This window comes from Pholis gunnellus, assembly GCF_910591455.1.
Source record: "Pholis gunnellus genome assembly, chromosome: 4".
Taxonomy (NCBI): domain Eukaryota; kingdom Metazoa; phylum Chordata; class Actinopteri; order Perciformes; family Pholidae; genus Pholis; species Pholis gunnellus.
Genome location: NC_136530.1, coordinates 22,872,243 through 22,884,560, shown reverse-complemented (window position 1 = coordinate 22,884,560; position 12,318 = coordinate 22,872,243). Strand labels below are relative to the sequence as shown.

The window sequence follows — 12,318 nt, the reverse complement described above, 5'->3', positions numbered from 1 at the left end:
TGAGAACACGACTGCTCGTACACTATAGGCTACGTAATTGCCGCGAGGAACTGTGGGACGGTGTGATCTCCTTTCCTCTCGTGGAGAATGGTCTAGTGTGGCCTATAGCTGAAGGATATAAGAAAGGAAGCACTGAAGCACCTTTCCTTAGCATTTAGAGGATTCGACCGGCTCTTATCACGGCTGCCACTTAAAGGACACTTCATTTCACTCAGTTAGGAATAACTTAACAACAGCTTAACAGCAACGCACGCCGCTGCCCGCCCTATGCCGTTGTGATTCATGTAAACTGGCCTCTGCTCCTGTTTTTTAACTTGCTGATGCTGTTTTTTTTGCAGACGGAAAAGACGAAACTTCAACAAGCAGGCAACAGAGATCCTGAACGAGTATTTCTACTCACACCTCAGTAACCCTTACCCCAGCGAGGAGGCTAAAGAGGAGCTGGCGAAGAAGTGCGCCATCACAGTTGCCCAGGTACACCACAGATCAGTGCACGCCACACCACATCACCTGTAGGAAAGCCACTGTTACAGAAGAGTGAGACAAACACGATTTTCCATTCCGAAGAGTCTGCGAGCGCCTTGGCAAGTAACCTAATAATACGTTTTCTGACTGTCATGGGTACAGACAGCTCCTCTAATCTTTCAGCGGTACCTTTCAGTGAGACAACAAAGGACTCAAAGTATTAATATATGCCATGTCATGAGTTTGTCGTCTTGTAATTCAAACCAGACAAAGCTATTTCTGACCAATGACTCTTTGTTTCTATTGAAGTAATGCAGGCTGGAGACAACACTGCTGTCAAAGCTCTTATCTAATCATATAGTGGAACGAGTTTTCTTATAATACACTAAATATACAACATCCAGAGTTAGTAAAAGTACTTCTGTGAGCTTTGACACAACGGATATACGTAGATATAATCACTTCTTTTCAGAATTGATTTTTTTTTTTTAAACAATACATTTCTATCACAGGATTCTAAAACGAATGTTATTTTGGCTACTCATCAAAACATTTGACACAACTATTAATTGATTAATAATAAAAAGACCAATAGGTTAATCAGTCGTGAAAATAATTAGCAAGACCATTAGCCTCTGAAAAGTAGCACTGCAGCCATTTGAGGCATGAGCCAATGACCGTTTACTATAAATCTGGCAGTAACTTACCAAACATCTAGAGGCACTTGAGATGTTTGTGCCGTTGCTGCCGACAAGCAAAAAGAGTCAAATATTTAGGCACCTTGTTTTTTTTTTTTTTTCTGTTTTTTTTTTTCATCTTTGCATTCTAGCGCTCAAGTTGTTTCAATCCCGTGAGAATTGATAATAAGGGAAGCAACGCCAAGGTAAACAGCAGTTTGTGTTTTGAATCCATCATTGGGGAATGGATTGTTTTCTCAATTGGTTTCATTAATTTATACCAAATGATTTGAGGATGCATCTGGGCCTGATTGTGGAAGCTGCTCGGCGGCCGAATGATTTGTAGACTTTCCGTTTCTCGGCCATAATAAAGGAGATGTTTACCTACTCTGTGTATTGGAAACTTTGCAGGATTGATTTGGTTTTCATTTTAATGTTGTTTATCATTAGCGCCCGGGATTACCCCCCTGGCGTCATCTGGGAGTCCATTAGCAGTAATGGGTGTTAGCGGATGTTGACTGATTGGTGCGTGCGTGAGTTCTGATGATAGCTGCAGTCATGGTGACATAATGAGACTGTTATTGGCAATCATTCCATTCTGGCACTAATGTGGATTCGCAGCACCAGTCTATGTAGCCCCTACCTCTCTCTGCAGCGTTACATGCCATTAAGGCTAAGCTAAAAAGACTACCCTGACATCTCTGAATGCTTGCCCCCCCCCCCCCCCCCCCCCCCCCCCCCCCCAAAAAAAAATGTGGAGAGGCTGTGTGTTGAGATTTCGTGAGCATTAAACTACCCTCTCTTGTTTGTCTGCTCAGGTTTCCAACTGGTTTGGGAATAAAAGAATCAGATACAAGAAAAACATTGGTAAGTTCCAAGAAGAAGCCAACATGTACGCTGCGAGAACTGCCGTGAATGCGGCTAATGCATCCTCACATGGAAGCCAAGCAAATTCACCCTCAACTCCAAACTCTGCAGGTGAGACAGGAAGTCCCTGGCTCTGATCAGCTATTAGACATGTACCTCCTCTCTGTGCATCACTACAACTAAACAACTATTGCAGTATATCAGTGTGAGGCTATTTCAATGCTGGTGCTGGTGATTTGTAAGGAATGAACGAATTAGGACTAACAAAAAGGCCGTTCTCCTACAAGGGAGTATGCCTATCACCTGGTAATGCACCGTTATTATACTGAACAGGTCACCTTAACAACTACAAGTACACTTCTAGAGCAAAGCTGTGTCAGAGATAAGCCAACCTGAGCCCCATGACAAGTCTCCTCTATGCTTACTGTCCTTTTGTCTTCATCTCAATTAAGCCTATTCTTCATGTTTGACTATTTAACTCTGTATTCATCATGTTCTGCTGTACTGACATTCAAAGGATGGGTCTGGTGATTTTCTGTCCATCTTTTCTTGTTGTCAACAAATCACATAAAAAGACAAAATCAACAATAACTGACTCTACTAACAATTACTGCCTCCTACATCTTCTTTTCTCCGTCGTCAATGAGCCATACTGTTAAACCATATGACATATCACATAACACACAATCTCACATACATTTCATGTAAATAGTCATTGACACCAAATCCGTGTTAAGAGTACCCGAAATATTCATTATTTTTTGCTTCTGTTGGGGTAACATTGCAAAAAACTGCAGCACCATTTAGGAAATTCACTATATAAATATGACCCAAGATTCTTTTCTAAGTCGTAAAGTCCTTAATTTAATTCATTGATTTTGGTCTTTTTATGAGACTTGTTGACAGTAACAAAATATTGCTAGCCTCATCTTTTAAAGCCACAGTATTTTGAGAAGGGTGTGTATTTACCAGGAGTCAGAACAGGAAACATGTTTAGCCTAGCATGGAACGAGTATGCAAACAACTAGCTTAGATCCGTAAAACAATGAACATGAACAAATGTGCTCTTAGACCACCACAAAACGGATTAGTTTACATTGTTGTATCCTGTTGAAAGGTTCCTAGCTCGGCTAATCACATCCTGAGCCGACCACTGAATACTAAAGGTGCTAAATTACAAATTCAGAGCATATCTACGATTGAGGGGTTGCCTCCACACAGTCCTCAACATGGCGACAGCTGAGCCAGCGGCAAGCAGCTAACGATGCTAACAGTGCAAAACAACAGACCAGCTACGTAAACAAAGCGCAGAGAAGCTCGCATTACAACACAGAGTATTACTCTGTTGCATTTTTTATTCTTATTTTGCAATTTCTGGTTCAAGAATTTCCTTTTGGGATTAATTGAATAAATATTTAAAGGTCTATATTTCTTTATATTAATGAGCCAGTCAGATGAAAGACTATCTACATAAATAAAAGTGTACTGGATAGTTCAAAGCTTCTTTCATAACGTCGACATCCCAATTCTAAAATCAACATTCAAATGTCATATGTGCATTTGTCTATTCATTGCATTTCTATTCATTGTGTTTGAACCCAGTATGTGTGCACAGTTGCAAATAAAGCTTTGGCCATACTTATTTTATTAGCATTGTACATATTTGTAGAATTAGTTTCCAGTTGTGGCTGCTTAGGATTGTTTCTGACTGGTGTTGAATATTCATATTTTTAGTTGCTTCATATATTACATTCCAAAATGGCTCAACACAAAACAATTATAATTTGTATTTATTCATGAATTTCATAGGGTGGGTAAGCTGTCAAACAGCGTGAGCCTGCACACATTCAGAACAGCATTACTCCACCACATCTTTAGTTGAAACAGACTTTTGAATTAAGCACATTTAACTGAAATGAATCATATTAATACTCTAAACTTGGGTTAGACAGCAAGACAGTTCATTTGGACTGCTTTTGGACTTCGCCATGATTAAGATCACTAATTGTTTTTACTGTTTAGCGGTAAAAAACATATACTTGACACAAACGCCCTTTGCACTTCTTTCTTCGTGTGTCCGTCGGTTTCCTCTAAAATGGCTGCGTTGCTCTCATCTAACAGAGCCTGTCTGGCTGCTAGCTAACCTCTGCATGGCGCCCCTCCAGGCTGCTGCCTGGACCTTGCTTACGCTGCTTGCCCTCTGTCTCTCTGTGATGCGACTGCTCCCTCTCTCCTTTCAGGTTCTGGCGGCTCTTTTAACATGTCAAACTCTGGCGACTTGTTCATGAGCGTGCAGTCTCTCAATGGGGACTCGTACCAGGGGGCTCAGGTGGGAGCCAACGTGCAGTCACAGGTAGGGCCGCGAGCTGCACAGCAGATAATACAGGAGCAGACCCACCGCACATCCCAGTAGACATTTTGACTTGTCACGCACAGGTGTACTGATTATCATTCATTAGAATTAGTCGTATTCGAGTAATATCATAACCCAAATTCAGTCAACTAAGCTAGTTCTAAAGGCGCTACATGCCATTTGTTAGCATTTGGGTCCGCTTGTTAACAAAGCGCTACAGATGTAACATTTTTAAGCTAATTTGAGGCTAGCAATGGTTGGTGGTAGCCATCTTGCAACAGTGTGTGAACGCTCTCAAGTTGGAATACTAGCGGGTTTGGACCTAAATGGAACAGAGCCATCATACCCGTTGGCTTTCCTGCTATGGCAAGTTAAAATGTCCATTGTGAAAAAAAAGGGCTATACAGGCTAGTACTGGCTCCACCATACAGCGTCTTCACAGTCTCAGGGGCAGGCTACTTCTCACATTGTGTTCACCATGTGAATAGTTTTTATTCTAACAAGCAGAAGGCTTTAGTTTTTTCCTCGAGTTCCTCTTTTGATCGGGCCTTGTCGTCTCCAAGGATATACTTGCAGCAGTGTGCCCTTGTTGTCCCTCTCGTCGTCTTGTCATCCCTCTCTCTTTGCTCTTGAGCTTCCCTTGTGTTGACTCTGACCTTGCTTTGTTTGTTGTCTCTGAATGTTTCAGGTGGATACCCTTCGCCATGTTATCAGTCAGACAGGCGGATACAGTGAAGGACTCACAGCCAACCAGATGTACAGTCCGCAGGGCATCAATGTAAGGATTCTGTTTTCTTCTTCTTCTTCTTTCTTTCTCTCCCCACCAATTATTTCAAAGCCATGGGGCTCAGAATGCCACTTAGCGGGACTTGTCTCTGCTCCATGGTCACCTAGTTGATTGCCTCTGTATAGCCCGCGCCACGGGCAGCCCGCTGCCCGGCGAACGCAGGCATGTGGCCGGCCACACACACGCGGAGCCGCCGTCTGAACCTGTCACGTCGGATCAGGTCCTCCGCAGCACCTGCAGCCGCGTACAGTCAGCCGCGAGCAAACTGCACAAACAGGTGACACCTCCTGCACTGGACTTCAAATCCCCTCTGACCATCTGACCCGTGATTAGCAGCCCTGGGGCCAGAAGCTCCCGCTATAGACGATGCCATCGTCCCACTAAAAATAAAACCTCACGCCAGAGGAAACTACTCCTCGTGTGCCATAGGGCTGCGTTCCCCCTCGTGTTTGTCTTATTTTGTGGCAGAGTTCGGAGGGGGGGGGGGGGGGGGTTAGGAGTGGGGGTTGGTTGAGGGAGGGGGTTGGTCGGGGCGCTGGCGGCTGCAAACAGTGGGGAAATTCACAGCGACAAGCCGTGTCGTAAAGGGGAAAATCGATAAGACAGACACAAGGAGAGCAGAGTGTGGACTTGGGACAGCAATCCAAGCGCATTGCTCAGATCATGTTCCTGCCACACTAATGGCCCTGACAGCGAGCCGCGCTGAGAGGACGAGGACGGTCACAGCCGCGGCTGGGCTCCTCCGCTGTCGCCGTCGTGCCTCAGTGGCCATATGATAATCAGATGAAATGTCTCCCCCCCCCTCCCCCGTACAAAAACATGTATGTGTATTCAAATGGGCTTCGTGGCTGCCTCGGAGCGCACCCCGCAGCCAGCTGTGCTAGCCCTGAGAGGCCGCTAACGTATGCAGGCCCTGTTCTCTCTCAGTCCTTTGACCTCGCAGATACGGTTCTCCTTGGACGCCTGCTTGCTCTACCACATCTTACACTGCCACAGTGTGCTGTGTTATTCACTTTCATACCCTGTAAAGAAGCCCCGCAATGCATAATGTAAGAGCGGGATATCTGTCTCTCGGCTGTTTCGCCTGTGATTTATGTAGCTAAGGCTAGTAAGTTATGAGTTTTGGCCGCACTGCAATATGCGCTCCGCAGTTTTGTTTGATAATGATATTTTTCCAAGTGGCGGTAATTTCTGTCAAAGTTGTCAATCTTGTAGGCGATGGCTAAATGTCATCTCAACCTTGTCTGGCTTGTTTAGCTCTTTAATTCAGAGGAGCACAGAGGAGCTCCAAATGATGCTACTATTTTATTTTTAAAATTAAAGAAATAAATCAGAAAAATGCCGCCGCGACAGCCTTAGAGATCTCACTCTGTGTTTCTGTTAATAATATACATGCTGCATCCGGGTAAATAGTTTTCCAGACATCTGAAGACAGATTTTATGAGTGAAGAGTTGAGCAAATGACGAGAGAGTTAAAGAAACTATCTTATCTGAAATATAACAAAATGACTGAGCGGATACATAATGCATGCTGTGGATGATTACAGCCCCGATTACAATTTTGAAACAGGCAAAGTCAGACATTCTTCGATATGACCCCTCCACTTTATGATTACACACGACCGTCTGCCATCTTAAATCACAGGCTTTTTTTCTTCTTTTTTTTTGTGAAATGAAAGGCTGTCGAGGACCATTTCCAGTTATTCTGATGGCTTTAAAACGTACTATTAATATCCTAAATGCTCTCTAACAGGCCTGTCTCTGGTAGGGGAAATGCCCTCCATTGCTCTTATTATATGTTAATTCCTGCTGTCAGCATCACAATTAGTTCACATGACATTGATTGTACTTGTTTTGTTTCGGGGGTCTTTTCACAAAATTCACATATATTATTCATATTATTTAAAACGAAAGTGACAGGAATTTATGTCAAGACAAAACCTCGCACAGCTTCTCCTTTCACAGATTTTTATTTTTTTTCATTATATGAATCTGAGTGTGCGGTGTATGACGGGACGGAGACTGTAATTCACTCCCTTTCTGCTTGGTTGAAAACATGATTTTATATTTCTTTATGTCAGTCGTGTTCTGAAATATTAGCTGTAATTCCAGCGAGGTGAGCTTCTCCTCCGATCCGGGAGGCCATTTGGCTTCGGGCTGCGTATATCCCAGCATTCCACGCTGCGCTCGTACACTACCTTGCCCTCAGGACCTTCATTGGTTGTATCTCACTGGGTTTTGACCTGGCTGCATTGAGTAATGAATATGAAAGTAATGCTTCTCTCTCTTCTCTTTTTCTCCTCTCAGGCAAACGGCGTCTGGCAGGATGCTCCGACCCCCTCGTCAGTGACTTCACCCACAGAAGGACCCGGAAGTGTACACTCTGACACATCCAACTGATCCTCCACCCTCACCCCTCCAGCTTCCTCCATCACTGCAATCCCCTCCCCCTCCCCCCCAGCAACATACCCTAAAACTTAAGATCACTCCCCATCAGGACTAGACGTGATGTACTGTATGTAGTCACGCAGCGGGACACAGCTGGGGTCTGGGATGACATTTACGGACAAATGTTTGACTTTTCCTATCCGGACTACCGCAGCATCGTAAGCAGCCTGTGTAGGGGACTCACATCCACACTTCACAGTTTGTACAGTTTCCACTCGATGTCCATGTTGCCTCTTTGTATCTCTCTTATTATTATTATTATTATTATTATTATTATGTGTTCACACAGTTAGCAGCGTAACGCCCCACGTCTTGTAAATTGAAATGCTTCCACACTACCTCGATTCGAAAATAACAACACGAGAATATTTCTTCGGTTTTACAAATTTTTATAATGATTGGAATTTTGCTGTACACCTCAGCACGCCCTGTCGTCACACCGCCGTCTTTATCCACACGTTCCGTTTGTCCACAGTGCCAGAGTTCAACCCTGGAGCGGAATTTTGATACCGTTACGTTTTTATGTCCTTCCATTTTCCACCCCACTTTGTAAAGTATTATTATTATTATTATTATTATGTTAGTCCAGTCATATTAGTCAGGTAATAACTCGATTTATATGGTTTGTATTCAGAACTTCTACAGCGGACAGTGACATACAAGGCATTTTATATTTTATCACCAGAGAAGCAGGATTTCTGCTCATCTGCAGTACAACAATGCAAAGAATTCACAATTTTCACACAAGCACTTAACAAATGGAGCGCGACTCATGAAGATATCTGACGTCCTGTCATGCTTGTTGGCTGCAGCCACCATATTCAGAGAAAAATGGACCTGAAACAGGAGCGGCAATTACGGCACGTCGACGTGCATTAAAGCACAATAACACCTACTGATTGAAAGGGTAGCATTTGTAAATGACGAAGAGTAAACAACACAGAGGACATTTTTAACATATGTGTGAGTGGCCTATGGAAGAGAGTGCACATACAGTATATGATCAGACATCATCAGTGTGTATCAGTAAGACCAATGTAGCCAAATACTGCTGGTAACCAAATCCAAAACAAACAAAAAAGAATTGCATTTCAGATGTTACGGTGCCATGTTGTCGCATGTCCTTTCTCTGAATTCACTTTTCATTTGTGGAATTATATTTGTGGGATAATCCTGAGAGCGCGATGCTGCATTCTGAGCAGTTTTTGCGTTTGCTCAAATTGAATCATTCTTAAGACTTTGGGTATACTTCGAGCAAAAATGTAATTTTCTGCGCTCAGGTTTGTGGCACAAATAGAAATCCATATGCAGTCAGTGCGGGGAAAAACGTGAGGTTACTTATCCCGTAACCCCTGTTCTATGATAAAGTAGAATAGTTGAAAGAGAACTGCAGCGTTTGTATTTCTGGTGAGAGTCCATTCACTTTTTTTTTGGGGATTTACAAATGATGTTAAAAACGTTACACCCTTCAACACAAACCGATCCAAAATGTGAAATTAAAATTTGTGACCTCTGTTGTATGTACAGTATAGTATGTGGTCGAACATGTATACGAGATATCATTTGCATACTTTAATACCAAAAAGAAGGCAGAATTTGTATCCTCTACATTGGGTTCAGCTTTATCGATGTTTTCTTTTTTCCTCTTTTCGTAGAATTTTATTATCTACGGTACGAGCGAGCGTCTCATCGTGCTCTAGTACTCTGTATTCAAAGCCAAAAGAATGCAGTTGGAATACAGAAATGTTTATATCAATTCAGACGGAAACAAATACACTGATGGCACACAAATCCAGATAAAGTTTGGATATATTTTTATGTCTCCATTTTGTGAAAAACATTTTTTTCTTTTCATTTGATATGTTGGCTTTGCTACAGGATTGTTTCTTTTTTTTTAAATGCTACCATTATATGTGAATTAGCCGAGGAATGCTCTATATACAGTATGTAGATATGCACCTTTACTCGTTTTTATTTGGAATCTTCTGATTTTGGACAGCAGCCATTTTAACGCAGCCCGACGGAGTTCCTGTTGGATTTAAGGCAAAGTCCTCATTGTTTTGTACCAAGACCACCGACACAAGCCTGCCTCCAAGATGGCTACTGTCCGAACGAAGGCGACGTGAAAAGTTTGCGTTAACATCGCCCCTTGGTATTGTTTTTTTAGCCGAACCAGACCCTCGTGGAAAACAAAACTCAATCCCAACCAGTCGTACAGCCTGAAACCACAGGTTTTTTTTTTTTTTAACAGTCGTCAGTGTGTTTGTATTTATTACACATGGATGAAATCATGGATGTTCCAGAGCTACTGCGTGGAAATCAACCACGGCATGATCGCACCAAACAAAACTCACTTGGATCATTCGGGGCGGACCCCCCCCCCCTCGACTCTCCCTCTCTGAATAACAGTCGAGGGGGCGGGGGGGGGGGCGCACCGTGATACACAGAAACCTGCCTCAGTCGTGTCTCCTGAAGTCATTGGAGTGAATTGACAGCACCGGCCATGCAAGGCAAACATAAGGATTGTTTTTGCACCCCTCAAAGAAGAAGAAGAAAAAAATAATAACTTAACTCTACTTTTCACATTGCCTGTCAAATATTATCGAAGCTTCATGTGATGATGCTTTTTAGTTTTTTGAATATAAAAAGGAAAAGAGACATGAAAAGAAAAACGAACAATTTGTAAAACATGAAATGTTTTATTTGTTGCATGTCCTTTTTGTTCTTCAATAAAATAACGTACTGCAGTGTTTTGAATGTTAACTTCTTTTTTATAAGGATTTCAGAGTGAAACCGTGGAGCCTTTTTTCTTGACAGGTTTTAACTTTTAAGATCTCTGCGTATGTAAAAAAAAAAGGTATCAAATGGAAAACTATTGTCTTTTTAATTCCAATTCAAAACCTGTTTTTTTCTGTGGAGAAAAAATAGCTGAAAGGTGTAGGTTTTACGGTCTCTTAATTTGTACTGCCGATGCGTATCCCAAATAAATACTTTCTTCTGTTGCATAAATAAATTGCAGTTTCAGTCATTTTTCATGTGTGGTTTTGTCTGCTTTGGTCAAGTTTCCCCCTTACAGAGCCCAATCTCACCTCAAACTTGCGCGTGGTTTCTCCTCCAGATGTTTGTAACGGGGTCAGGGTCAGGAGTCACTGTAGGATACAAGTTTGCACGTTGTAGACTTGTCAGTCCAACACCTCTGGATAACATCGCACACCCCACTTGCAAGTATGCCACTGCACGCAGGCATTTTCATCGCCACTAACATGGCGCCGGAGCTCGGCCCGAGCTGCCGAGGGTGTGAAGGGGACATTTTCACAGTTTTCCAAGTGAGTGAAAGCTGTGCGCTCCCGGCAGACAGACACACCCCCTCCCCCTCCTCCTCCAAACACCCTGCTCTCCCTCCGAGGCATGGTTAATGTGCGTTCCCTGAAAGAGGCAGAATCCACACTTATCTCTCTCCTCCAGATAAACCAGACAGGATTGTCTGATTCCGCTTCTCCAATTCATCCATCCTTGGGAAATTAAATTAAATAAAATAAAAGAGAGGAAGCGGTTGAAACATTAACTTGTGGATTAGGAAGAGGTTCCCATGAGCATCCGAAATCAGAGCGTGTGACAGAGACAGTGGGAGTGACATATGCAAACATGATCAAGTGTAATTACATGGAGGAGCCTCCTTGTTTCTATCAAAGGGCCACTGTTTGAGGCATGAAAGGCAAGAGGTGTTGGACGCGTTTAATTTATTCATGTGCTCCTGAGGAATCCAAAAAGACATTGTGAGGCTGATTCAGTCATTACGTGGTGAAAAGGTGTAAATCTCATTCGGAGCACAATCGCTGTGCGTTCTTTTGAATTTCTGACTCCTCGAACAAACAGGCTGGATACAGTCCCACACCGGGACAAATGCTAAGTAGGTTTTTAAGAAGACTACTCTGATCATTATCCATGTTACAGCAAATCCAGTCAGGAACAGAATCAGGACTCATGAGGTGTTTTAACCATTAACAAATACCAAATGGCTGAAATAGGCGAAGAGTAATAAATGACAGGTAGCCTACAAAAAAAATATATTTTTGTGAAAGGTTCACTCACTCTAAAATTGAACTGGCTTATGTACATTTTTAAAAGGAATACGAATCAGATGGCAGGTGTTATTATTTTGATCTACTGCAAGAGGAGCAAGTCATTCCCACAAATCACAGATTTGCAATTCAAAAGATGCCTTGATGTCTTGGTTTGAGTGAATTTGGCTGAAGGTTTGGGGGGGGGGGGGATTTCGTGACATGAACTGGCATCGCTACAGCATTCTGAGACAGTTTCTATATGTATGTAGAAACTGGTTCACGTTGAAATGTTGATATTTTAATTCAGTTGAAACGACAGTAGCTTAAACGTCTAAAAAGCCAAATCAAATAGATTTTAAGCAGCTTTGTCTAAATGAAAAAATAAATGCTGCTCCTTTGATCGCTGAAGGAAATATACAGTTTGTTCTTTTCACTTTTGAGACTAAAAAATAGAAATGAACTAAAAAATAAAAATGCTTGGTCTTTTTGGACCTTTATATGTTGACACGTGACAGTAGGAAAAGCACAGGTGTAAATCATAAAATGAATGACGGCTGTATTCCATTTAGCTGCCTCCGTCTTGCGCATGCTGGCTCACTGCTGTTACCAAAGTCTTGTCCGCTCTAATGTTTCTGGTCATGACATACAGATGAGTAT

General features: G+C 42.5%; 1 protein-coding gene across 4 annotated transcripts in view; it reads left to right on the top strand.

Moving 5' to 3' along the window:
* The window catches only part of LOC306694597 (pre-B-cell leukemia transcription factor 1-like), a gene marked incomplete at its 3' end in the record, with an annotated part of 55,902 nt that extends 48,353 nt beyond the window's left edge, over window positions 1-7,549 (top strand). Inside the window, exons 5-9 of one of the 4 annotated variants that reach the window (XM_079157510.1) lie at window positions 339-474; window positions 1,961-2,120; window positions 4,250-4,362; window positions 5,051-5,140; window positions 7,457-7,549. In XM_079157510.1, coding sequence (XP_079013636.1) covers window positions 339-474; window positions 1,961-2,120; window positions 4,250-4,362; window positions 5,051-5,140; window positions 7,457-7,549 — 592 coding nt within the window. Of the gene's footprint in view, window positions 1-338; window positions 490-1,960; window positions 2,121-4,249; window positions 4,390-5,050; window positions 5,141-7,456 lie in introns of those variants that run through there. The other 3 variants (XM_079157509.1, XM_079157508.1, XM_079157511.1) reach the window with 3 other exon arrangements.
* Between the last annotated feature and the right edge of the window lie 4,769 nt (window positions 7,550-12,318).